We start from the raw sequence: 25,522 nt of genomic DNA on the forward strand, positions 1-25,522 counted from the left end.
TCAGATGGCTTGGCTAACTACTGGCCCTACCTAAGACAGGTGCTTTGGATGTTAATGCTTGAAACTAATTAATAAATGAGCCAGGCCCCGGCGGGGGACCAGGAGGCCCGGGCCGAATTCTACTAATATAATGATCCAGTGTGTTGCACTACTTCACTGATTTACTGGTCTATGCCGTATGGAAATAAATCCTCAGACTGCTTACTGGCCTGGGCATGTACCAAAAAATCAGTGAGCATATATATATATATATCACTGTGTTGAACCTAGAGACACAGAATAACTGCAAACACATCCTAAATACAGTGTTAAAGCACCTTTGACCTCACCCAGAAAGTATCATTTCTTGAAAGGGATTGCTGTCCGAATGCACATCTGAATCCCAAACAGAATCTCTAGTAAAATCTGATCATTTGTGAAACAGGCAAATGGGACTGAATTAAATTATCTAATTAAAATAAAAGCTAAAGTTTTGTATTTATCTTGTACCATAGAACATTACTTTCTTTGTATTTCAAGCCCACAAAGGGTCCAAAAGACGCACTACATGATATAAGGAAGATTATCACATGCATGGAGATGTATCATTTCTTGAAAGGGATTGCTGTCCGAATGCACATCTGAATCCCAAACAGAATCTCTAGTAAAATCCGATCATTTGTGAAACAGGCAAATGGGACTGAATTAAATTATCTAATTAAAATAAAAGCTAAAGTTATGTATTTGTCTTGACCATAGAACATGACTTTCTTTGTATTTCAAGCCCACAAAGTGTCCAAAAGACGCACTATATGATATAAGGAAGATTATCACATGCATGGAGATGTATCATTTCTTGAAAGGGATTGCTGTCCGAATGCACATCTGAATCCCAAACAGAATCTCTAGTAAAATCCGATCAGTTGTGAAACAGGCAAATGGGACTGAATTAAATTATCTAATTAAAATAAAAGCTAAAGTTTTGTATTTATCTTGTACCATAGAACATGACTTTTCTAGTATTTTAAGTTACCCCGAGCAAAGACTCAACCCCTCCCAGAAAACAGCATTAAAAGAATTATCATTTACAAAGATGTCTATCTTTGGGTTTCCTGTGTGTCCTGTTTCCTAAACCCCAAGGGAAGACCGATACTTTGGATGGTAATGATTGAACCTGGCTTACAAAATACATCTTTGGAAATGCTAAATCTTTCAGATGGCTTGGCTAACTACTGGCCCTACCTAAGACAGGTGCTTTGGATGTTAATGCTTGAAACTCAACATCTTTGAAAATGCTAATTCTTTCCGAGGGCTTGGGAAACTCTATTTCTTTGAATGCACCTGCACTGTTGAATATACTTTAAACCCATGCTTAGCCATGTTTTTTAAATTAAATTATAACGATTTCAGTGTTTGATAATGGTAACAAAGGCTTCCTCCACCCACTGCTTTGCCAAAGGGAAGTGCTGTTTCCTGGGAGGGGTGGAGTCTTTGCAAACTACCGGCCCCAGTAGCTTCTACTGGGGTAAATGATCATATTCACCCCCGGTCGCTTCACTAAACGCTCTTCACTTAATTTTCCAAATTCTCAGAGTAGAGTTATCTGTGAATTCCTTTGACCTGCTGTGGTCTGCGCAATCGGTAAGAATCACAGAAGAATGAGGGGCCAATTTTAATGTATTGCAATCTTATAGTTTGTTTCATACATTTTTTAGTTATGAGATCAAAAATTAAAAAAAAAATGTTTTAATCCCAAAACAAGAAGCAGTCATTGTTCATGATGGTCACAATTAGAAGTTGTATTGAAATTATATAGATCATCAAAAAGTTTGAAAAAGCTAATTGCACAATAATGTTTATTATTTTTTGATAAATTGTGGCAATGAAATATGACAGCATTCACAACTAGTATAATTAAATTCAATTGATTTTTATATAACATCTTTCATAACAAGGTTGACCTGAGGCACTTAACATAGCTGGGTGATGATACATGATGTGAAAGAGTAAAAGCCAGAAGATAACTGAGGAGAGGAACCAAAAACTCCTTAGTTAGGAGGAAAAAAAAACCTCTAGGGGTCCAAGATCAACTGGCTTCCCAACCCCTCTGGGTATGCTAACATTATACAATTAGAAAAATAGTTTGGAGGTTTTTCTGTATTATTGATTTCTTCTTCCAAAGGTGTTAGGCAGGTGAAAATTTGTGATTTCGTCCTGAGCCACAGCACTGTCGTCGTGGTCATCACACCTCTTCATGTACATCCTTGCATCTTTTCTGGTAGTGAATGGCAGGTGACAGCTACAAAAAATAGCATATGCATAATCATTATGATTGTGTTGAAAACAAAATTAAAAAATAAAAGCCTAAGCAACTCTGTGCATTAATATTTCTAATATTCACAATTGTGAATTATTTAAAAATCGAATCCAGTAGAATCAGGCTGTGAAACTGATCAAATGCCATAAGCCCTATTCAAATTCCTGACTGAATTTCCAGGATGGAGACAATTTTATTTTGTTTAAGAAACTGATCTCTGTCGGAAATAGAAATCCCAGTTCAGTGATAGAAACTAGCCATGTTAGCAGATTATTGCTTTACAGTTTAAAAAGTAATTAATTAATGTGGTCACAAATAATATCTTGGCTTTCAGACCACAATATGCTTTTAACAGTTTACTGAAAAAATGTTTCCTGGAGTTTATCTCCAAAATGAAAATGAAATGGTTTCATTTTGTGTATGTCAAGGGTGTCCACTGTATAGAAATTCAATTTTAAAACATTACTGAAATGACAAAGCACTGGAAATACAGGTCTATCTAACCTCTAACTCATTAACAATGTTCATTGCTGTTGTCCTTAAACTTTTCAGAAATTGTATTTAAGAAAATAAAGCCATTGTTCCCTAGACTCATCTTTTGTGTTCTGTTCGCTGTGAATCAGAAAGGTGCTGTTCTTGAAGTCCAGTCAGTCTCTGTTATCTTTCTTCCCAAGAGGAATTCCATCTAATTCCATCAAACTTCTTTCTCTTCTGCTCGCCTAAGGATGAACTGAAATGAAGCAATTAGTATTTCAGTGGCAGAAAATAGGCTGTCATATACACCTCTCCAGTGCTTTTGATGCACAAATGGTGTCCTGCCGAAACATTCTTCTGTTTGGTAATGTTGGGCAGTTTCAAATGAAGCTTATTGATATGATTATCAAAAATCTATTTTGTAGATAATGAAAGAAAATAATAATAGAATCAGAGTAAGAATTATTATCAAGACTTATCTTTCTGTTCTCTTTCAATAAGAACGGTGTCATTAATGAAGTCCAGTCGGTCTCATTCCTTCTCTCTTCCCAAGAGGCTGCCCATCTAATGCTGCTGAAAACTCCATTGTCCATTCTGGGAATGCTGTGCTGTTCAGATAGTGTCAACAAATTTCAAAAATGGTTCACATCTTTAAATCTTTTTTTTGTTTTGTTTAAAGCATGTGGCATTTTTAAGCAGTAACAAATGACTGGGGTATTTAATTTGGCTCTATGCTCTTCTGAAAATCATTTGTTGGGCATCTCATACCCCCCCCCCCCCCCCCAATATACTTGCTATACTTGCAGATGAGAATGAGAAATGCCATATTCTAGACAATAAAATAAACAGAATTCTAACCATAATTTCAAGCTACAAGAAAATAAATATCTGCAAAACATGTACTTTCATATACCTACTACGTATTGTTTTAAATGCTTAGTGATCCAACCACTCCAGAGGCTGTTCTTCTCCTTGAAATGATTTTCTTGAAACACTGAAATCAAAGAGGAGCTCTTCTCTTTCAGCAATATCCCTCTTTGCCAAAAACAGAATTGTCAGGATGGGCTGTTCGTTGATTATGAATGTCTCTAATACAGGTCTGATGTTGTCCTTTTTCTTAGAGAAATGTATCTGCCTTCCGATCGTCTCCTTATCTGGATGACAGGTGCAGTGTTCACCACGAGCATCAATGCACATTTTTTGTACAGGTCCATCAAAAAAGAATAAATATTTCATTCCTCCTTCTGGCATCTGTTCCATTAGGGCTTCTGCAGCTGTCTTTGTGATGACCTCACCATGAAAATCACACACAACCTCTCCCTTCTGGAAACGTCTGGAAGTCAAGACCTTCTTCCCTTTCACAGGATCGACAACGATGTGCAGGCCTTTCCAGCTTTGACGCTTTACCAACTTTTTAATTTTATTATCATTTGGTGGCAGTTCCAAGTTTGGCTTCCACTTCTCAAGAACATCAGATGCTGTTGATGCATTGGCTGACCATCCCATCTTTTGAATATAGCAGGTTACCTGTCTTTCTGTTGGTAAGTGTCTAGGGTAATGGTCTGAAAAGAAAACGACAATATACATTCTCAGAATATATTCTAAACTTACATTAAGTGTTTGTTGGTGAAAATAATTGACTTGTACATTTACCAATAATATTCTGCTGTCTCATCTTCCTCTGCTCTGTTCTCCACCTGTCATAACAGTGACGGTCATGACTTCCAGTCAGGCTAACACGCTTCTTCTTTTTGGGAAGCTGTCCATCTAATGTCACCGGAAACACCTGTATCAGTTGTTGGAAGGCTGTAGAATCATTCAACTTCGTAGAAGTAAATCCTGCAGCTGCCATAGTTGATCTTGACCTTGATCTGTTGTAAATATTTAAATAAAATATCACAGGTCTTTGTAACACAATGAAAAAATGAATGAAAATGGGATATTAGATTCCAACTTACTCCACAATTGGTGTGCATTGTTGTTCAGAGTCTGATGTTTGCTCCCCTGAGCTTGACCTGAAGTTAAAAAAATAAGCAATTGTAGTTTTTGGGAGATAATGATTTTGTTTACTCATTTTGAGATCACAGTGACACTTACTGCGATCCTTCTTCTGCAAAGCCTTCAATCACTTCGATTGCTGAGCAGATGTTGGCATGTGTCAGCATTCTATAATGTTTCTCTGCCGTAGAATTGGAATGGGCTAAATAATCCGCAACAATGCTCTTCTGTGCATCTGTTACATTTATTGCGGCCGTCTCAAATGCCCTCCTGGCAACCTGGCTAGTAATGAATGGCAAGCAGTACCTACAAAATAAACAAGCAAGCATATGTGATCATTTCCAACTCACCAAAAAAAAAGATGCTGATGGACAAAAGAAATACAACATTTTCCGGAATAATAATACTATACTTTAGTTACTATAGTTATAGCTTATGTACTTTCACAAAAAGTTGTCAATTTGTCTGACCAGCAATACAGCTAGTACAGTGAGGCATTGCAACTTGGCAATCACGCAAAAGCTCATTAGGTGCACTACAATGAGGTCCAGGTGAAACATTGTCAGAAACAGGTCACCTTTTAAAAAGACTTAATTCAAAGCTTAGGTCACAGCAAGGAAAAGGCCACACCTAGTCAGTTGTCTGTGCATTCCATAATGCCTCGAATGTCACCAGAAAAGAGGAAGGGAGCCATTGGCATGCTGCAGGCTGGGGGCAGAGTGTGGAGGTGTTGCTTTTTTCCCATCAGTTTATATTAAATATGTATATATTTAATTTATATTATTATTATTATTATTATTATTATTATTATTATTATTATTATTATTATAATATTATTCTGCTTACTTCTTATGCAGTCTTCTCAAGTCGTTGGAAGGATTGTAAATAGGATCTCCATTAGATGAAATGAAAAACTTCTCTTCCTCCTGTCCACAGCTGCTGTCCTTGGCATTAGAGCGCAGTTGTGTGAAGTACACATGAAACATCTGATGGAAAACAAAATGCAATTATGGTACATTCCAAATATTCTTAGATATTGCAAATGATGGTAGCTATACAGGGAGAGGTCTTTTTTTCTATATTAACATGTATTTTAATTGGCTTCTATGAAAATTGCCTGTGGTTTAAGTCTGTGTGTCTTGTGATGGACTGGTGTCACATTATGTGTGTTACTCTGCTTTGCACCCACCGCTTGACAGGAAGGTTCCAGTTCTACCACAACCCTTAAGGGGTATTTCAGTGTAGCCATCAACTTACATGTTCCTCTTCTTCATTCAATGCAAAGGACGCCAATTGCTGTGATGCAGTTTTGTGCTCTTTCACACCAATTATGACCATTTTTTGTCCACTTGGTGAAACAACACTCTTTCTTTGCATCCATTCCTCAACCTGTAATAGCAAGAAAATAAAATAAATATGCCAACCTGTATCACAATCGCAAACCCCTACTCTTAAGGGCGCTCAAGCCCTTCCTCATTTGCCTCATTCCTCGCATCTGTTCCTTGTTCCTACCCTGTTTCACTTCAACTTTAAAAGCCAGGCGCTCACTTCACTCGAGGCTCTGTACCTGATCTCCACATTGTGCCTGGCTCCGTTGTGTTTTTAGCTTCCTGCTCCTGTTCCCCCTGCCGGTCCCGACCCGGCACCTGTTTTTAATGCCTGGTTTTTGGATAGATTACATGGCCATGGACCTTTGCTTTTTTTTGGGATTCTTCCTTGGACTTATTCTTTGGATTGTTTGCCTCGGCCACACTTCCCCGGATCACCAGCACTGCATGGACATGCCCCCCTGTTTTCATCCCTGTATTCCTGCATGATTTTTTCCCCAGTGTTTCCTCACAATTCTGGATGGTGTCACCGCATAGGGTCTGGAAAGAACTGTTTTGTTACACTGTAAGAATCCCATATATATGTGTGTGTATAACATTTACTTTTTATGTTGTATGAAGGGATACGTACTGTCATATTCTTAACCACCCCCGGCCGCTGCAGGTGCTTCAGCTGGAGAACGGCCTGCAGGTAATACATCACAAGAAGCTGCTCTGCTCCAGTGATTTCTTCAGAGCTGTATGTCTTGCCCAGTACGTGCAACACATCTTTCTTTGCAACCCTTAACACCTTCCAACATTCTGTGGTATTTGGTTCAGGTTGCTGCAACTGTCTGTATCTGTGGGAGAAAGAGTAATGTTATCAACATCATCTTTGTAAAACTTTGTAAAAAAAGTTTAAAATGAAAAGTACCTCTTTCTGGTAATTTCTTGTGTGACATCCTTGCTGTTTTTCCTCTGAACATCCTTTAGAATACTCTGGAAGTTGATGATGAAGTTAGCCAGGGTGGGATCCATCACTCTAACATTGGTGGCATTCAGGATGTAGCGCAGAAAACGATTAATGTTCTTGATGTAATTTGCAATTGTTTGGTGAGAAAGTCCAATTGTCTTCATTTCGTTAAAAAAATCACGTGTTTTCCTGATGTCCTTTACAAAATTTAAGGAAGGTGCTGTCTGATCCATAAAAAACAGGAATCTGGAAACATTATCTACCTGAAAAATATAGAGTCATGATGTTTATGGCTGACATCATTTCACATGGGTGAATTTTAAGCTAAGGAATAAAAACATGTACAATGAAGATACCACTGCTTAATTTTAAATGCCATTAAAAAATAAATACCTCCTGAGAATAATTTGCCACTCCCAGATCCTTGGTAAGGTACTGTTTGAATCCAATCAGGAGAGGAGCATCCAGGGAGTGCTTTCTATAGAGTCCAGCTTGGGCCACTCTCTTCCGGAGAGCCTGCTGATACTTTTTAACTACTCGGGGCCTGTAAGGATATAAAACAACGGTTTAAACATTTTATACCTATAAGACAAATTCGAATTTTAGTAACAAATAGATACATCTGAAAAATAAAAAGTCTTACTGCTGATAGAGTTCTTCAGAGCTCACATCTTCCCCTTCCTCCTCCGCTTCTGCTTCAGTTTCTGGAGCAGCCTCTGGCATCTCTTCCTCATGGACAGCGGCCTCTTGCTCAGGGCCGCTGGAATGCAGGTAGATTCTTTTCAACATGCTTTTACATAATATGTTGTAACAATGATTTCAAAAAGAAACTATAGAAGCCTTACAAATTAAAAATATCTCACCGTGCCAATGTGTCTTTAGGCTTCCCACGTACAAAAAGGCCCAAGGACTCCAGCAGTCTTACAACCACTGCCCTGTTTGCCTCACCAGACACGATCTCTATTCTGTTGTAATCCACGATGACCCCGTTCTTCAGGAGATTTATCATGTCCTTCCTCGCCTGTTGAGAGGCCATCCTGATCTCTTCTGCCGTGGCGTGCTTCATACACGCCCTCTTCAAGTGAGCAGGAAGCTGATCAAAAGTATTCAGGCACATCTTGCACACCAGGGGAATCCTCGTGGGTTTCCTTTGAAAATAAATAATACCATCTGTGTATAGAAACAAACTAAGACTGATTTCTTAAATTATCCTTAATGTTCTCTCTCATAGTTTGGGCATAATGATTTTATTGCATTTATATAAGAATTGCTCATTGCTCCAAAATAAATAATGGTTTCATAAAAAAGTGAACACTTACTTGGTCTCAGTCACAGACTTTCCAATAGGAGCCATTGTGGAGTTCAGCAACTGCAGGTCCTAGAAGTGGGGAAGGAATTTTAAAAGAGAAATTGACTTACAATACAAAAAGAATGGCTCAGGGATCACTGAAATATATATATTTACAAATTCCAAAGACTGAGTCCATATAGGAACAACTACCTTTCATATTCAGTATAAGATGGAGAGATGAATTGGCCCTGAAAATCCACTGCAATGAGAAACTGCTCCTGCCATTGTATATGAACAAACATACATTCTCATCTATATTCATTTGCAGTTACACTATTGCAATTAATCTGTATCCATTCTGCATTCATATCTACTAGAAAGAGCTCTCAATTAATTAAATGCCCCATTGAACTGGCCCTGATTATACAATGCAAGGAGAAGTCTTCTAAGCCAATACTTGCAACCAGAAAGAGGCTGTATTTCAATTATACAATATACAAAGCAATACCATTTAACACAAAGATATATTCCACACCTCAGCATGCACATGATGAGATTCTTGATATTAGATTAGTAGAAACAATATCAATGCACTGAGAGACGCTTAAGAATAAAGATGCATCTGCCTGACTGCATATTAGTTTTAAAAGGTTATCAGCAAATGCATTTAAAAGTAAAAATGTAAAGTCTTACCTCTTGATCGTAGTGGTGATTCAATATCCAGGACCTTAGTCAAGTCTCAGAGTTACTGTACCTCCTGTCTCGATTGCAGGTGAAAAGTGAAAGGTATATTGCACTCAGCAGAAAGTTACCCCGAGCAAAGACTTAACCCCTCCCAGAAAACAGCATTAAAAAATTATCATTTACAAAGATGTCTATCTTTGGGTTTCCTGTGTGTCCTGTTTCCTAAACCCCAAGGGAAGACCGATACTTTGGATGGTAATGATTGAACCTGGCTTACAAAATACATCTTTGGAAATGCTAAATCTTTCAGATGGCTTGGCTAACTACTGGCCCTACCTAAGACAGGTGCTTTGGATGTTAATGCTTGAAACTAAACATCTTTGAAAATGCTAATTCTTTCCGAGGGCTTGGGAAACTCTGTTTTTTTGAATGCACCTGCACTGTTGAATATACTTTAAACCCATGCTTAGCCATGTTTTTAAAATTAAATTATAACGATTAACGATTAATAAATGAGCCAGGCCCCGGCGGGGGACCAGGAGGCCCGGGCCGAATTCTACTAATATAATGATCCAGTGTGTTGCACTACTTCACTGATTTACTGGTCTATGCCGTATGGAAATAAATCCTCAGACTGCTTACTGGCCTGGGCATGTACCAAAAAAATCAGTGAGCATATATATATATATATCACTGTGTTGAACCTAGAGACACAGAATAACTGCAAACACATCCTAAATACAGTGTTAAAGCACCTTTGACCTCACCCAGAAAGTATCATTTCTTGAAAGGGATTGCTGTCCGAATGCACATCTGAATCCCAAACAGAATCTCTAGTAAAATCTGATCATTTGTGAAACAGGCAAATGGGACTGAATTAAATTATCTAATTAAAATAAAAGCTAAAGCTTTGTATTTATCTTGTACCATAGAACATGACTTTCTTTGTATTTCAAGCCCACAAAGGGTCCAAAAGACGCACTACATGATATAAGGAAGATTATCACATGCATGGAGATGTATCATTTCTTGAAAGGGATTGCTGTCCGAATGCACATCTGAATCCCAAACAGAATCTCTAGTAAAATCCGATCATTTGTGAAACAGGCAAATGGGACTGAATTAAATTATCTAATTAAAATAAAAGCTAAAGTTATGTATTTGTCTTGACCATAGAACATGACTTTCTTTGTATTTCAAGCCCACAAAGTGTCCAAAAGACGCACTATATGATATAAGGAAGATTATCACATGCATGGAGATGTATCATTTCTTGAAAGGGATTGCTGTCCGAATGCACATCTGAATCCCAAACAGAATCTCTAGTAAAATCCGATCAGTTGTGAAACAGGCAAATGGGACTGAATTAAATTATCTAATTAAAATAAAAGCTAAAGTTTTGTATTTATCTTGTACCATAGAACATGACTTTTCTAGTATTTTAAGTTACCCCGAGCAAAGACTCAACCCCTCCCAGAAAACAGCATTAAAAGAATTAGCATTTACAAATATGTCTGTCTTTGGGTTTCCTATGTGTCCTGTTTCCTAGACAGGAAACTCTCTTGCCCCAAGGGAAGACCGATACTTTGGATGGTAATGATTGAACCTGGCTTACAAAATACATCTTTGGAAATGCTAAATCTTTCAGATGGCTTGGCTAACTACTGGCCCCACCTAAGACAGGTGCTTTGGATGTTAATGCTTGAAACTATGCTTAGCCATGTTTTTAAAATTAAATTATAACGATTTCAGTGTTTGATAATGGTAACAAAGGCTTCCTCCACCCACTGCTTTGCCAAAGGGAAGTGCTGTTTCCTGGGAGGGGTGGAGTCTTTGCTCGGGGTATATTTCTGCTGAGTGCAATATACCTTTCACTTTCACCTGCAATCGAGACAGGAGGTACAGTAACTCTGAGACTTGACTAAGGTCCTGGATATTGAATCACCACTACGATCAAGAGGTAAGACTTTACATTTTTACTTTTAAATGCATTTGCTGATAACCTTTTAAAACTAATATGCAGTCAGGCAGATGCATCTTTATTCTTAAGCGTCTCTCAGTGCATTGATATTGTTTCTACTAATCTAATATCAAGAATCTCATCATGTGCATGCTGAGGTGTGGAATATATCTTTGTGTTAAATGGTATTGTTTTGTATATTGTATAATTGAAATACAGCCTCTTTCTGGTTGCAAGTATTGGCTTAGAAGACTTCTCCTTGCATTGTATAATCAGGGCCAGTTCAATGGGGCATTTAATTAATTGAGAGCTCTTTCTAGTAGATATGAATGCAGAATGGATACAGATTAATTGCAATAGTGTAACTGCAAATGAATATAGATGAGAATGTATGTTTGTTCATATACAATGGCAGGAGCAGTTTCTCATTGCAGTGGATTTTCAGGGCCAATTCATCTCTCCATCTTATACTGAATATGAAAGGTAGTTGTTCCTGTATGGACTCAGTCTTTGGAATTTGTATATATATATATTTCAGTGACCCTCAGCCATTCTTTCTGTATTGTAAGTCAATTTCTCTTTTACAATTCCTTCCCCACTTCTAGGACCTGCAGTTGCTGAACTCCACAATGGCTTCTATTGGAAAGTCTGTGACTGAGACCAAGTAAGTGTTCACTTTTTTATGAAACCATTATTTATTTTGGAGCAATGAGCAATTCTTATATAAATGCAATAAAATCATTATGCTCAAACTATGAGAGAGAAAATTAAGGATAATTTAAGAAATCAGTCTTAGCTTGTTTCTATACACAGATGGTATTATTTATTTTCAAAGGAAACCCGCGAGGATTCCCCTGGTGTGCAAGATGTGCCTGAATACTTTTGATCAGCTTCCTGCTCACTTGAAGAGGGCGTGTATGAAGCACGCCACGGCAGAAGAGATCAGGATGGCCTCTCAACAGGCGAGGGAGGACATGATAAATCTCCTGAAGAACGGGGTCATCGTGGATTACAACAGAATAGAGATCGTGTCTGGTGAGGCAAACAGGGCAGTGGTTGTAAGACTGCTGGAGTCCTTGGGCCTTTTTGTACGTGGGAAGCCTGAAGACACATTGGCAAGGTGAGATATTTTTAATTTGTAAGGCTTCTGTAGTTTTTTTTTTTAAATCATTGTTACAACATATTATGTAAAAGCATGTTGAAAAGAATCTACCTGCATTCCAGCGGCCCTGAGCAAGAGGCCACTGTCCAGGAGGAAGAGATGCCAGAGGCTGCTCCAGAAACTGAAGCAGAAGCGGAGGAGGAAGGGGAAGATGGGGAACAGTAAGACTCTCTGCTCAATAGGGTTTCTTGTGCTTTATTTTTTATTTGCACGTTGTATGTATAAAATTAGATTTTGTTTCACAGAGGCAAGAAAAAATGTAGCCTTATTTGGGATGTCAGTGAATTGGTAGATATACATATTCACACAGGGCCACATCTAAAGCCATTTTCTCCCAGAAGCCAACTAAGAAAACGGAAACACTTATAATACATGTTATCGTCCATGTGTCTTATATCTACAGGGTGTCAGTTAAAGGTAATCTAAAAGCTCTCCGAAAAAGAGTTGCCCTGGCTGGACTTTACAGAAAACACTCTCTTGATTCTCCTCTCCTGGCTGGATTTAAACAATACCTTATCCAGGGCCTGGGAATGGTAAACTGCTCCAAGGAGGTAGGTATTTGCTACATGGTTTTACTCGGCTTAAACTTCACATACCACGGATGTTGGTCATAAAAATAATGACTTCCTCTATATGTGTTTTTCAGGTTGAAAATGTCTCCAGGTTCCTGTTTTTTACGGATCCATCGGAAGTTTCCTTAAGTTTTCTGAAGGACATTTCCAAAATGCAGACATTTGTTTCCCAGTTGAAGATGACTGGGCTGTCTCACCAGACCATTGCAGGTTATATCATTAATATCAACAGATTCCTGCTCTTCATCCGAAAAAACACTAACCTGCAAGTGGAGGATCGCAGTCTAGCTAAGGGTTTAATAGACTTCCAGAGCAATCTAAAGGACATAAAAAAGAGAAACAACAAGAGTGTCAGACAGGAAATAACCAGAAAGAGGTACTTTACTTATTAAATGTTGGTTCAACTTGTACTTGCTTTTCTATTCAAACACATAAATGTTGCCTTTTGGAGGCTGATAGTATTGCTCTCTCTCCCCCAGACTAACACAGCTGCAGAGTCCTCCACCTAAACTAAGCGATTGCTTGAAGGTGTTGAGTGTTGCAAAGAAAGATGTGCAGCGGATACTGAGCAAGACGCACACCTCTGCAGACATCACCACAAGTGAGCGGATTGTTGTGATGCTTTACCTGCAGGCCATTCTCCAGCTGAAGCACCTTCAGCGCCCAGGGGTGGTAAAGAATATGACAGTAAGCATCCCTTCATACAACCGAGAATTTTGATTATAGATGTTCTTTTCGAGAAATTGTATTTAATTAATATTTGTATTAAAAAAATCTTCTGAATTCAGGTCCTGGATTGGATACAGCGAAAAATTGTTGTGAATAAAAGTGGCCAAAACAGGGTAATAATCTCTGTCAAAGAGCGCATGGCTGCAACTCAGCGACTAGCTTCCTTTGCACTAAATGAAGAAGAGGAAAAGGTGAGTTGGAGGTTTTATTGAGATTTCATTGCTAAAAACTGTCTTTAGCATTCAATGGTATGTGAAGAATACTGCATTTAAACTGCATTTTTATTTTTTTTATTTTCTCAGATGTTTCACTGCTACTTCATTAACTTACGCTGTGATGCAAACTGCAGGATGGAAATAGAACATTTTTTTGTGTATGCGGGAGGAGAACCAGTTCACAATCCTACCTATGATCTGCGAAGACTGCATGAGAAGTAAATTGAATTATATAATTATTTTGATGTATTTTCCTTTCACTTTTCTGGGGCTTGAAAACAACTATTTTATATGTTTGTTTTGCAGGTACCACCTACCACTGATTACTTGCTATGTTGCAAGAAGGGCATTTGAAATGGAAATAAAGAAGCTACCTATTGATCAGAAAACTATCCTGAATGATTATTTAGGTGTTTCAAATGGAACTGTTGAAAACCTAGCCAGAAGGCTGACAGATGAGGACATGTGCTCAGCCAGCGAACTAATTCATGGCATTGTAGAAGCAGGATCTCTGTAAGTGTCACAGTGATATCAAAATTCAGTATTTGAAAGTCAATATTTAAGATAAACATAAATTTCTCATATTTTTGTTAAACTTCAGTTCAGGATCAGGAGAGCAATCTTCAGGCTATGGACAAGAACGTACAGCTGCTATACGGTAAGTTTTAATTTAATATCCCTCTTTCAGTTACCTTTTAGCCACTCTATCTTAGATCTGAGATATTTAAGTTTTCTTTTTACAAATAGGTCCACTGTGGCAGCTGCTGCATATAGATGCCCAAAGATGGATGGTGCTGCAGCCTTCCAGAAGCTGATACAGATGTTTCCCGTGACATTAGATGGGCAGCCTCCCAGAAAGAAAGAGCGCCTGAGAGTGACCGGCATTCACGATCGCCACTGTTACAATAGATGGAGAGCTGAGCAGAGGAAAAGGAGGCAACAGAACATATTCGGTAAGAACAGGATTTCTTCCCTTTTTAAAGAGTAATATTTCAAGAGTCTATTACTGGATATATTCTTTGGGTGGATTTCTGATTTCTCACTACAGATCAATACAATAGACGTTTACCAACAGAAAGCCAAGTGACCCATTATATAGAAAAAATGGGATGGTCAACCAATACACCAGCTGTGTCCGAGGTACTTCAGAACTGGAGGCCGCATGTAGAAGTCCAACCAAATGGCAAGGACATTGAAAATCTGGTAAAACTCCAAACCTGGAGAGGCCTGCACATCGTTGACGATCCTGTGAAAGGGAAGAAGGTTGTAACTTCCAGGCGTTTCCAGAAGGGAGAGGTGGTATGTGATTACCATGGCAAGGTTATCACAAAGACAGCTGGAGAAGCCCTAATGGCACAGATGGCAGAAGGAGACATGGGATATCTATTCTTTTTTGATGGACCTAAACAAAAAATGTGCATTGATTCGCGTGAAGAACACTGCACCTGTCACCCGGATATGGACACAATTGGAAGGCGCATTAATCATTCAAACAAAAAAGCCAACCTCAGACCAATTAAAGAATCTTTTGTAATTGACGAAAAGACTGACATAACAATTCTGTTCTTGGCAAAAAGAGAGATTGCAGTGGGAGAAGAGCTCCTATATGATTATGGTGTCTCCAGGAAGTCGTTTAATGGAGAAGGACAATCTCTGGAGTGGTTGGACGAATGATCATAAAATAAAGCTTTTATCTCCTCTGCCTCTCCACGGCAGAGGAGATCAGGATGACCTCACAACAGGCGAGGAAGGACATGATAAATCACCTGAAGAACGGTCATCGTGGATAACAACAGAATAGAGATCGTGTCTGGTGAGGTAAACAGGGCAGTGGTTCTAAGACTGCTGGAGTCCTTGGGCCTTTTTGTACGTGGGAAGCCTGAAGACACATTGGCACGGTGAGATATTTTTAATTTGTAAGGCTTCTGTAGTTTCTTTTTGAAATCATTGTTACAACATATTATGTTGTAACAACCATTTTTGAAATTTGTTGACACTATCTGAACAGCACAGCATTCCCAGAATGGACAATGGAGTTTTCAGCAGCATTAGATGGGCAGCCTCTTGGGAAGAGAGAAGGAATGAGACCGACTGGACTTCATTAATGACACCGTTCTTATTGAAAGAGAACAGAAAGATAAGTCTTGATAATAATTCTTACTCTGATTCTATTATTATTTTCTTTCATTATCTACAAAATAGATTTTTGATAATCATATCGATAAGCTTCATTTGAAACTGCCCAACATTACCAAACAGAAGAATGTTTCGGCAGGACACCATTTGTGCATCAAAAGCACTGGAGAGGTGTATATGACAGCCTATTTTCTGCCACTGAAATACTAATTGCTTCATTTCAGTTCATCCTTAGGCGAGCAGAAGAGAAAGAAGTTTGATGGAATTAGATGGAATTCCTCTTGGGAAGAAAGATAACAGAGACTGACTGGACTTCAAGAACAGCACCTTTCTGATTCACAGCGAACAGAACACAAAAGATGAGTCTAGGGAACAATGGCTTTATTTTCTTAAATACAATTTCTGAAAAGTTTAAGGACAACAGCAATGAACATTGTTAATGAGTTAGAGGTTAGATAGACCTGTATTTCCAGTGCTTTGTCATTTCAGTAATGTTTTAAAATTGAATTTCTATACAGTGGACACCCTTGACATACACAAAATGAAACCATTTCATTTTCATTTTGGAGCTAAACTGCAGGAAACATTTTTTCAGTAAACTGTTAAAAGCATATTGTGGTCTAAAAGCCAAGATATTATTTGTGACCACATTAATTAATTACTTTTTAAACTGTAAAGCAATAATCTGCTAACATGGCTAGTTTCTATCACTGAACTGGAATTTTCTATTCCCGACAGAGATCAGTTTCTTAAACAAAATAAAATTGTCTCCATCCTGGAAATTCAGTCAGGAATTTGAATAGGGCTTATGGCATGTGATCAGTTTCACAGCCTAATTCTACTGGATTCGATTTTTAAATGATTCACAATTGTGAATATTAGAAATATTAATGCACAGAGTTGCTTAGGCTTTTATTTTTTAATTTTGTTTTCAACACAATCATAATGATTATGCATATGCTATTTTTTGTAGCTGTCACCTGCCATTCACTACCAGAAAAGATGCAAGGATGTACATGAAGAGGTGTGATGACCACGACGACAGTGCTGTGGCTCAGGACGAAATCACAACTTTTCACCTGCCTAACACCTTTGGAAGAAGAAATCAATAATACAGAAAAACCTCCAAACTATTTTTCTAATTGTATAATGTTAGCATACCCAGAGGGGTTGGGCAGCCAGTTGATCTTGGACCCCTAGAGGTTTTTTTTTTCCTCCTAACTAAGGAGTTTTTGGTTCCTCTCCTCAGTTATCTTCTGGCTTTTACTCTTTCACATCATGTATCATCACCCAGCTATGTTAAGTGCCTCAGGTCAACCTTGTTATGAAAGATGTTATATAAAAATCAATTGAATTTAATTATACTAGTTGTGAATGCTGTCATATTTCATTGCCACAATTTATCAAAAAATAATAAACATTATTGTGCAATTAGCTTTTTCAAACTTTTTGATGATCTATATAATTTCAATACAACTTCTAATTGTGACCATCATGAACAATGACTGCTTCTTGTTTTGGGATTAAAACATTTTTTTTAATTTTTGATCTCATAACTAAAAAATGTATGAAACAAACTATAAGATTGCAATACATTAAAATTGGCCCCTCATTCTTCTGTGATTCTTACCGATTGCGCAGACCACAGCAGGTCAAAGGAATTCACAGATAACTCTACTCTGAGAATTTGGTAAGTTTAGTGAAGAGCGTTTAGTGAAGCGACCGGGGGTGAATATGATCATTTACCCCATGTCCAGTAGTAGAAGCACTAAGTCAATGTCACCCCTGCTACAATGTGATTGCTACATATCTTCATTTGTTGTTTTTTAAGAAGTAAGTGCAGGGGGTCTAAATCTGCGATCCAGAGTGTTGAAGTATTTCACAACACTAACTGTAGCCCGTGTGGAAATAAATCCTCATTCTGATTATTGCCCTGGGCATGTACCAACAAACCACTGCGCATATATATATATATATCACTGTGTTGAGGCTAGAGACACAGAATCCAGCACCTTTGACCTCATCCAGAATGTATCATTTCTTGAAAGGGATTGCTGTCCGAATGCACATCTGAATCCCAAACAGAATCTCTAGTAAAATACGATCATTTGTGAAACAGGCAAATGACTGTCTCAGGGGCCCATTCCTCATTCTCAAGACACATGTATGCGGTATGTACACCATGCATTGAGCAGTAGGGACTGAATACAGAACAGGTAAGGTTAGAAGTCATTCTGAGGTGCCACATGTGAGGGATATGTAGGGTATGAGACCCTTCAGGAGCACTGCATCCTTTGAGACAGACCCGTGCATGTTAAACAAATGATCATTTCTTTCAACATTAGGGACTTCAACATTAGGGACTAAATATAATTTATGACTTAGTATGATGCTAAAATGTTATGTTCACATATATTAATGTAAAAAATGATTGCTTATGCTTTATAAACAAATTATATTAAAATTATGAGAAGCGTTTAAAACCGGGGTTAATGGACATTAAATGAAAGCTCTGGGTATCTGCTTTCACATGCATTTGGTTTTAAGCTTCTAGTATGCACCGTTTTGGAGATGTTAATGAAAATATGTCCTCCGTTTTGATCATTATTCCTAAATATTAAGCACACTTTCATTTGATGGCAGACATGATGCTGCGTTTAAAACCAGGGTTAAATGACATTAAATGAAAGCTCTGGGACTCTGCTTTCACATGCACTGGGTTTTAAACTTGTGGTTTGCACCGTTTTGGAGAATTTAATGATAATATGTAATCCGTTTAGATAATTATTCCTAAATATTAAACACACTTTCATTTGATGGCAGACATGATACTGCGTTTAAAACAGGGGTTAATGGACATTAAATGAAAGCTCTGGGTCTCTGCTTTCATATGCATTGGGTTTTAAGCTTGTAGTTTGTACCGTTTTGGAGAAATTAACGAAAATATGTCAATCGTTTGATCAATTTTCCAAAATGTTAAACACACTTTCATTTGATGGCAGACATGATGCTGCGTTTAAAACCAGGGTTAAACGACATTAAATGAAAGCTCTGGGACTCTGCTTTCACATGCATTGGGTTTTAAACTTGTGGTTTGCACCGTTTTGGAGAATTTAATGATAATATGTCATCCTTTTAGATCATTATTCCTAAATATTAAACACACTTTCATTTGATGGCAGACATTAAACTGCGTTTAAAACCGGGGTTAATGGACATTAAATGAAAGCTCTGGGTCTCTACTTTCATATGCATTGGGTTTTAAACTTGTAGTTTGCACCGTTTTGGAGAAAGTAACGAAAATATGTCATCCGTTTGGTCAATATTCCAAAAAATTGGACTCTTATTCTTATGATGGCAAACATGATGCTGCGTTTAAAACCAGGGTTAATGGACATTAAATGAAAGCTCTGGGTCTCTGCTTTCACGTGCATTTAGTTTTAAGCTTGTAGTTTGCACCGTTTTGGAGAACTTAACGAAAATATTTCATCCGTTTGGTCAATATTCTAATATATTGGACTCATATTCTTAATGATGGCAGACATGATGCTGCGTTTAAAACCGGGCTTAATGGACATTAAATGAAAGCTCTGGGTCTCTGCTTTCATATGCATTGGGTTTTAAGCATGTAGTTTGCAGCGTTTTGGAGATATTAACGAAAATATATCATCCGTTTGGTCAATATACCATAATAATGGACTCATATTCTTATGATGGCAAACATGATGCTGCGTTTAAAACAGGGGTTAATGGACATTAAATGAAAGCTCTGGATCTCTGCTTTCATATGCATTGGGTTTTAAGCTTGTAGTTTGCACCGTTTTGGAGAAATTAACGAAAATATGTCATCCGTTTGGTCAATTTTCCAAAATGTTAAACACACTTTCATTTGATGGCAGACATGATGCTGCGTTTAAAACCGGGACTATTGGACATTAAATGAAAGCTCTGGATCTCTGCTTTCATATGCATTGGGTTTTAAGCATGTAGTTTGAAGCGTTTTGGAGATATTAACGAAAATATATCATCCGTTTGGTCAAAATTCCATAATAATGGACTCATATTCTTATGATGGCAAACATGATGCTGCGTTTAAAACAGGGGTTAATGGACATTAAATGAAAGCTCTGGATCTCTGCTTTCATATGCATTGGGTTTTAAGCTTGTAGTTTGCACCGTTTTGGAGAAATTAACGAAAATATGTCATCTGTTTGGTCAATTTTCCAAAATGTTAAACACACTTTTATTTGATGGCAGACATGATGCTGCGTTTAAAACCGGGGCTATTTGACATTAAATGAAAGCTCTGGATCTCTGCTTTCATATGCATTGGGTTTTAAGCTTGTAGTTTGCACCGTTTTGGAGATATTAATGAAAATATGTAATCCGTTTGGTCAATTTTCCAAAATAATAGACTCATATTCTTATGATGGCTGACATGATGCTGCGTTTAAAACAGGGGTTAATGGACAGTAAATGAAAGCTCTGGGTCTCTGCTTTCACTTGCATTGGGTTTTAAGCTTGTAGTTTGCACCGGTTTGGAGAAATTAACGAAAATGTGTCATCCGTTTGGTCAATATTCAAAAATATTGGACTCATTCTTATAATGGCAGACATGATGCTGCGTTTAAAACCGGGGTTAATGGACATTAAATGAAAGCTCTTGATCTCTGCTTTCATGTGCATTGGGTTTTAAGCATGTAGTTTGCAGCGTTTTGGAGATATTAACGAAAATATATCATCCGTTTGGTCAATATTCCATAATAATGGACTCATATTCTTATGATGGCAAACATGATGCTGCGTTTAAAACAGGGGTTAATGGACATTAAATGAAAGCTCGGGATCTCTGCTTTCATATGCATTGGGTTTTAAGCTTGTAGTTTGCACCGTTTTGGAGAAATTAACGAAAATATGTCATCCGTTTGGTCAATTTTCCAAAATGTTAAACACACTTTCATTTGATGGCAGACATAATGCTGCGTTTAAAACCGGGGTTAATGGACATTAAATGAAAGCTCTGGGTCTCTGCTTTCATATGCATTGGGTTTTAAGCTTGTGGTTTGTACCATTTTGGAGAAATTAACGAAAATATGTCAATCGTTTGATCAATTTTCCAAAATGTTAAACACACTTTCATTTGATGGCAGACATGATGCTGCGTTTAAAACCAGGGTTAAACGACATTAAATGAAAGCTCTGGTACTCTGCTTTCACATGCATTGGGTTTTAAACTTGTGGTGTGCACCGTTTTGGAGAAATTAACGAAAATATGTCAACCGTTTGGTCAATATTCCAAAATAATGGACTCATATTCTTATGATGGCAGACATGATGTTGCGTTTAAAACCGGGGTTAATGGACATTAAATGAAAGCTCTGGGTCTCTGCTTCCATGTGCATTGAGTTTTAAGCTTGTAGTTTGCACAGTTTTGGAGATATTAACGAATATATGTCATCCGTTTGGTCAATTTTCCAAAATGTTAAACACACTTTCATTGATGGCAGACATGATGCTGCGTTTATAACCGGGCTTAATGGACATTAAATGAAAGCTCTGGATCTCTGCTTTCATATGCATTGGGTTTTAAGCTTGTAGTTTGCACCGTTTTGGAGATATTAACTAAAATATGTCAACCGTTTGGTTAATTTTCCAAAATGTTAAACACACTTTCATTGATGGCAGACATGATACTGCGTTTAAAACCGGGGCTATTGGACATTAAATGAAAGCTCTGGATCTCTGCTTTCATATGCATTGGGTTTTAAGCTTGTAGTTTGCACCGTTTTGGAGATATTAATGAAAATATGTAATCCGTTTGGTCAATTTTCCAAAATAATGGACTCATATTCTTATGATGGCTGACATGATGCTGCGTTTAAAACCGGGGTTAATGGACATTAAATGAAAGCTCTGGGTCTCTGCTTTCACGTGCATTTAGTTTTAAGCTGGTAGTTTGCACCGTTTTGGAGATATTAACGATAATATGTCATCCGTTTGGTCAATATTCAAAAATATTGGACTCATATTCTTATGATGGCAGACATGATGCTGCGTTTAAAACCGGGCTTAATGGACATTAAATGAAAGCTCTGGGTCTCTGCTTTCATATGCATTGAGTTTTAAGCTTGTAGTTTGCACCGTTTTGGAGATATTAACGAAAATGTGTCATCCGTTTGGTCAATATTCAAAAATATTGGACTCATATTCTTATGATGGCAGACATGATGCTGCGTTTAAAACCGGGGTTAATGGACATTAAATGAAAGCTCTGGGTCTCTTCTTTCATATGCATTGAGTTTTAAGCTTGTAGTTTGCACCGTTTTGGAGATATTAACGAAAATGTGTCATCCGTTTGGTCAATTTTCCAAAATGTTAAACACACTTTCATTTGATGGCAGACATGATGCTGCGTTTAAAATCGGGGTTAATGGACATTAAATGAAAGCTCTGGGTCTCTGCTTTCATATGCATTGGGTTTTAAGCTTGTAGTTTGCACCGTTTTTGAGATATTAACGAAAATATGTCAACCGTTATGTTAATTTTCTATAATGTTAAACACACTTTCATTTGATGGCAGACATGATACTGCGTTTAAAACCGGGGTAAATGGAAATTAAATGAAAGCTCATGATCCCTGCTTTCATATGCATTGGGTTTTAAGCTTGTAGTTTGCACCGTTTTGGAGAAATTAACGAAAATATGTCATCCGTTTGGTCAATATTCCAAAATAATGGACTCACATTCTTATGATGGCAGACATAATGTTGCGTTTAAAACCGGGGTTAATGGACATTAAATGAAAGCTCTGGGTCTCTGCTTTCATATGCATTGAGTTTTAAGCTTGTAGTTTGCACCGTTTTGAAGATATTAACGAAAATATGTCACCCGTTTGGTCAATTTTCCAAAATGTTAAACACACTTTCATTTGATGGCAGACATGATGCTGCGTTTAAAACCGGGGTTAATGGGCATTAAATGAAAGCTCTGGGTCTCTGCTTTCACGTGCATTTAGTTTTAAGCTTGTAGTTTGCACCGTTTTGGAGATATTAACGAAAATATGTCATCCGTTTGGTCAATTTTCCAAAATAATGGACTCATATTCTTATGATGGTTGACATGATGCTGCGTTTAAAACCGGGGTTAATGGACATTAAATGAAAGCTCTGGGTCTCTGCTTTCACGTGCACTTAGTTTTAAGCTGGTAGTTTGCACCGTTTTGGAGATATTAACGAAAATATGTCAACCGTTATGTTAATTTTCTATAATGTTAAACACACTTTCATTTGATGGCAGACATGATACTGCGTTTAAAACCGGGGTAAATGGAAATTAAATGAAAGCTCATGATCCCTGCTTTCATATGCATTGGGTTTTAAGCTTGTTGTTTGCACCGTTTTGGAGAAATTAACGAAAATATGTCATCCGTTTGGTCAATTTTCCAAAATGTTAAACACACTTTCATTTGATGGCAGACATGATGCTGCGTTTAAAACCGGGGTTAATGGACATTAAATGAAAGCTCTGGGTCTCTGCTTTCACGTGCATTTAGTTTTAAGCTGGTAGTTTGCACCGTTTTGGAGATATTAACGAAAATATGTCATCCGTTTGGTCAATATTCAAAAATATTGGACTCATATTCTTATGATGGCAGACATGATGCTGCGTTTAAAACCGGGCTTAATGGACATTAAATGACAGCTCTGGGTCTCTGCTTTCATATGCATTGAGTTTTAAGCTTGTAGTTTGCACCGTTTTGGAGATATTAACGAAAATGTGTCATCCGTTTGGTCAATATTCAAAAATATTGGACTCATATTCTTATGATGGCAGATATTATGCTGCGTTTAAAACCGGGGTTAATGGACATTAAATGAAAGCTCTGGGTCTCTGCTTTCATATGCATTGAGTTTTAAGCTTGTAGTTTGCACCGTTTTGGAGATATTAACGAAAATGTGTCATCCGTTTGGTCAATTTTCCAAAATGTTAAACACACTTTCATTTGATGGCAGACATGATGCTGCGTTTAAAATCGGGGTTAATGGACATTAAATGAAAGCTCTTGGTCTCTGCTTTCATATGCATTGGGTTTTAAGCTTGTAGTGTGCACCGTTTTGGAGAAATTAACGAAAATATGTCATCCGTTTGGTCAATATTCCAAAATAATGGACTCATATTCTTATGATGGCAGACATGATGTTGCGTTTAAAACCGGGCTTAATGGACATTAAATGAAAGCTCTGGGTCTCTGCTTTCACGTGCAATTAGTTTTAAGCTGGTAGTTTGCACCGTTTTGGAGATATTAACGAAAATGTGTCATCCGTTTGGTCAATATTCAAAAATATTGGACTCATATTCTTATGATGGCAGAGATGATGCTGCGTTTAAAACCGGGCTTAATGGACATTAAATGAAAGCTCTGGGTCTCTGCTTTCATATGCATTGAGTTTTAAGCTTGTAGATTGCACCGTTTTGGAGATATTAACGAAAATATGTCATCCGTTTGGTCAATTTTCCAAAATGTTAAACACACTTTCATTTGATGGCAGACATGATGCTGCGTTTATAACCGGGCTTAATGGACATCAAATGAAAGCTCTGGGTCTCTGCTTTCACGTGCAATTAGTTTTAAGCTGGTAGTTTGCACCGTTTTGGAGATATTAACGAAAATATGTCATCCGTTTGGTCAATATTCAAAAATATTGGACTCATATTCTTATGATGGCAGACATGATGCTGCGTTTAAAACCGGGCTTAATGGACATTAAATGAAAGCTCTGGGTCTCTGCTTTCATATGTATTGAGTTTTAAGCTTGTAGATTGCACCGTTTTGGAGATATTAACGAAAATGTGTCATCTGTTTGGTCAATATTCAAAAATATTGGACTCATATTCTTATGATGGCAGAGATGATGCTGCGTTTAAAACCGGGCTTAATGGACATTAAATGAAAGCTCTGGGTCTCTGCTTTCATATGCATTGAGTTTTAAGCTTGTATTTTGCACCGTTTTGGAGATATTAACGAAAATATGTCATCCGTTTGGTCAATTTTCCAAAATGTTAAACACACTTTCATTTGATGGCAGACATGATGCTGCGTTTATAACCGGGCTTAATGGACATCAAATGAAAGCTCTGGGTCTCTGCTTTCACGTGCAATTAGTTTTAAGCTGGTAGTTTGCACCGTTTTGGAGATATTAACGAAAATATGTCATCCGTTTGGTCAATATTCAAAAATATTGGACTCATATTCTTATGATGGCAGACATGATGCTGCGTTTAAAACCGGGCTTAATGGACATTAAATGAAAGCTCTGGGTCTCTGCTTTCATATGCATTGGGTTTTAAGCTTGTAGTTTGCACCGTTTTGGAGATATTAACGAAAATGTGTCATCCGTTTGGTCAATTTTCCAAAATGTTAAACACACTTTCATTTGATGGCAGACATGATGCTGCGTTTAAAACCGGGGTTAATGGACATCAAATGAAAGCTCTGGGTCTCTGCTTTCATATGCATTGGGTTTTAAGCTTGTAGTGTGCACCGTTTTGGAGAAATTAACGAAAATATGTCATCCGTTTGGTCAATATTCCAAAATAATGGAGTCATATTCTTATGATGGCAGACATGATGTTGCGTTTAAAACCGGGCTTAATGGACATCAAATGAAAGCTCTGGGTCTCTGCTTTCACGTGCAATTAGTTTTAAGCTTGTAGAATGCACCGTT

General features: G+C 37.6%; 2 protein-coding genes across 3 annotated transcripts; one reads left to right on the forward strand and one right to left on the reverse strand.

Moving 5' to 3' along the window:
* Window positions 1-1,763: 1,763 nt before the first annotated feature.
* LOC148637603 (uncharacterized) lies at window positions 1,764-9,604 on the reverse strand. 2 transcript variants are annotated; one of them, XR_015931283.1, is made up of 15 exons: window positions 9,033-9,604; window positions 8,368-8,426; window positions 7,912-8,196; window positions 7,692-7,808; window positions 7,442-7,592; window positions 7,010-7,311; window positions 6,728-6,935; window positions 6,026-6,157; window positions 5,615-5,754; window positions 4,868-5,074; window positions 4,729-4,785; window positions 4,424-4,641; window positions 3,688-4,332; window positions 2,801-3,378; window positions 1,764-2,278 (listed from the first exon to the last, which is right to left on the reverse strand). XR_015931283.1 is itself a non-coding variant. In XM_088623424.1 (14 exons), the coding sequence occupies exons 2-13, from the start codon at window positions 8,400-8,402 to the stop codon at window positions 3,707-3,709; spliced, it is 2,478 nt and encodes an 825-aa protein (XP_088479550.1). In that variant the 5' UTR covers window positions 8,403-8,426; window positions 9,033-9,604; the 3' UTR covers window positions 2,836-3,378; window positions 3,684-3,706. The 2 variants fall into 2 exon arrangements, 1 of the variants encoding a protein (XP_088479550.1); XM_088623424.1 differs by lacking the exon at window positions 1,764-2,278 and having other exon boundaries at window positions 2,836-3,378; window positions 3,684-4,332.
* Window positions 9,605-10,885: 1,281 nt separating this feature from the next.
* Window positions 10,886-17,286, forward strand: LOC148637604 (uncharacterized). The gene is made up of 14 exons (XM_088623423.1): window positions 10,886-10,983; window positions 11,589-11,647; window positions 11,819-12,103; window positions 12,208-12,306; window positions 12,549-12,696; window positions 12,792-13,093; window positions 13,197-13,404; window positions 13,506-13,637; window positions 13,749-13,879; window positions 13,968-14,174; window positions 14,263-14,319; window positions 14,409-14,614; window positions 14,710-15,559; window positions 15,670-17,286. Exons 2-13 carry the CDS (start codon window positions 11,613-11,615, stop codon window positions 15,333-15,335), a joined length of 2,436 nt encoding a protein of 811 aa, XP_088479549.1. The 5' UTR covers window positions 10,886-10,983; window positions 11,589-11,612; the 3' UTR covers window positions 15,336-15,559; window positions 15,670-17,286.
* Window positions 17,287-25,522: the final 8,236 nt, after the last annotated feature.

This window comes from Lepisosteus platostomus, unplaced genomic scaffold (genome assembly GCF_059453375.1).
Source record: "Lepisosteus platostomus isolate fLepPlt1 unplaced genomic scaffold, fLepPlt1.hap1 Scaffold_114_H1, whole genome shotgun sequence".
Taxonomy (NCBI): domain Eukaryota; kingdom Metazoa; phylum Chordata; class Actinopteri; order Semionotiformes; family Lepisosteidae; genus Lepisosteus; species Lepisosteus platostomus.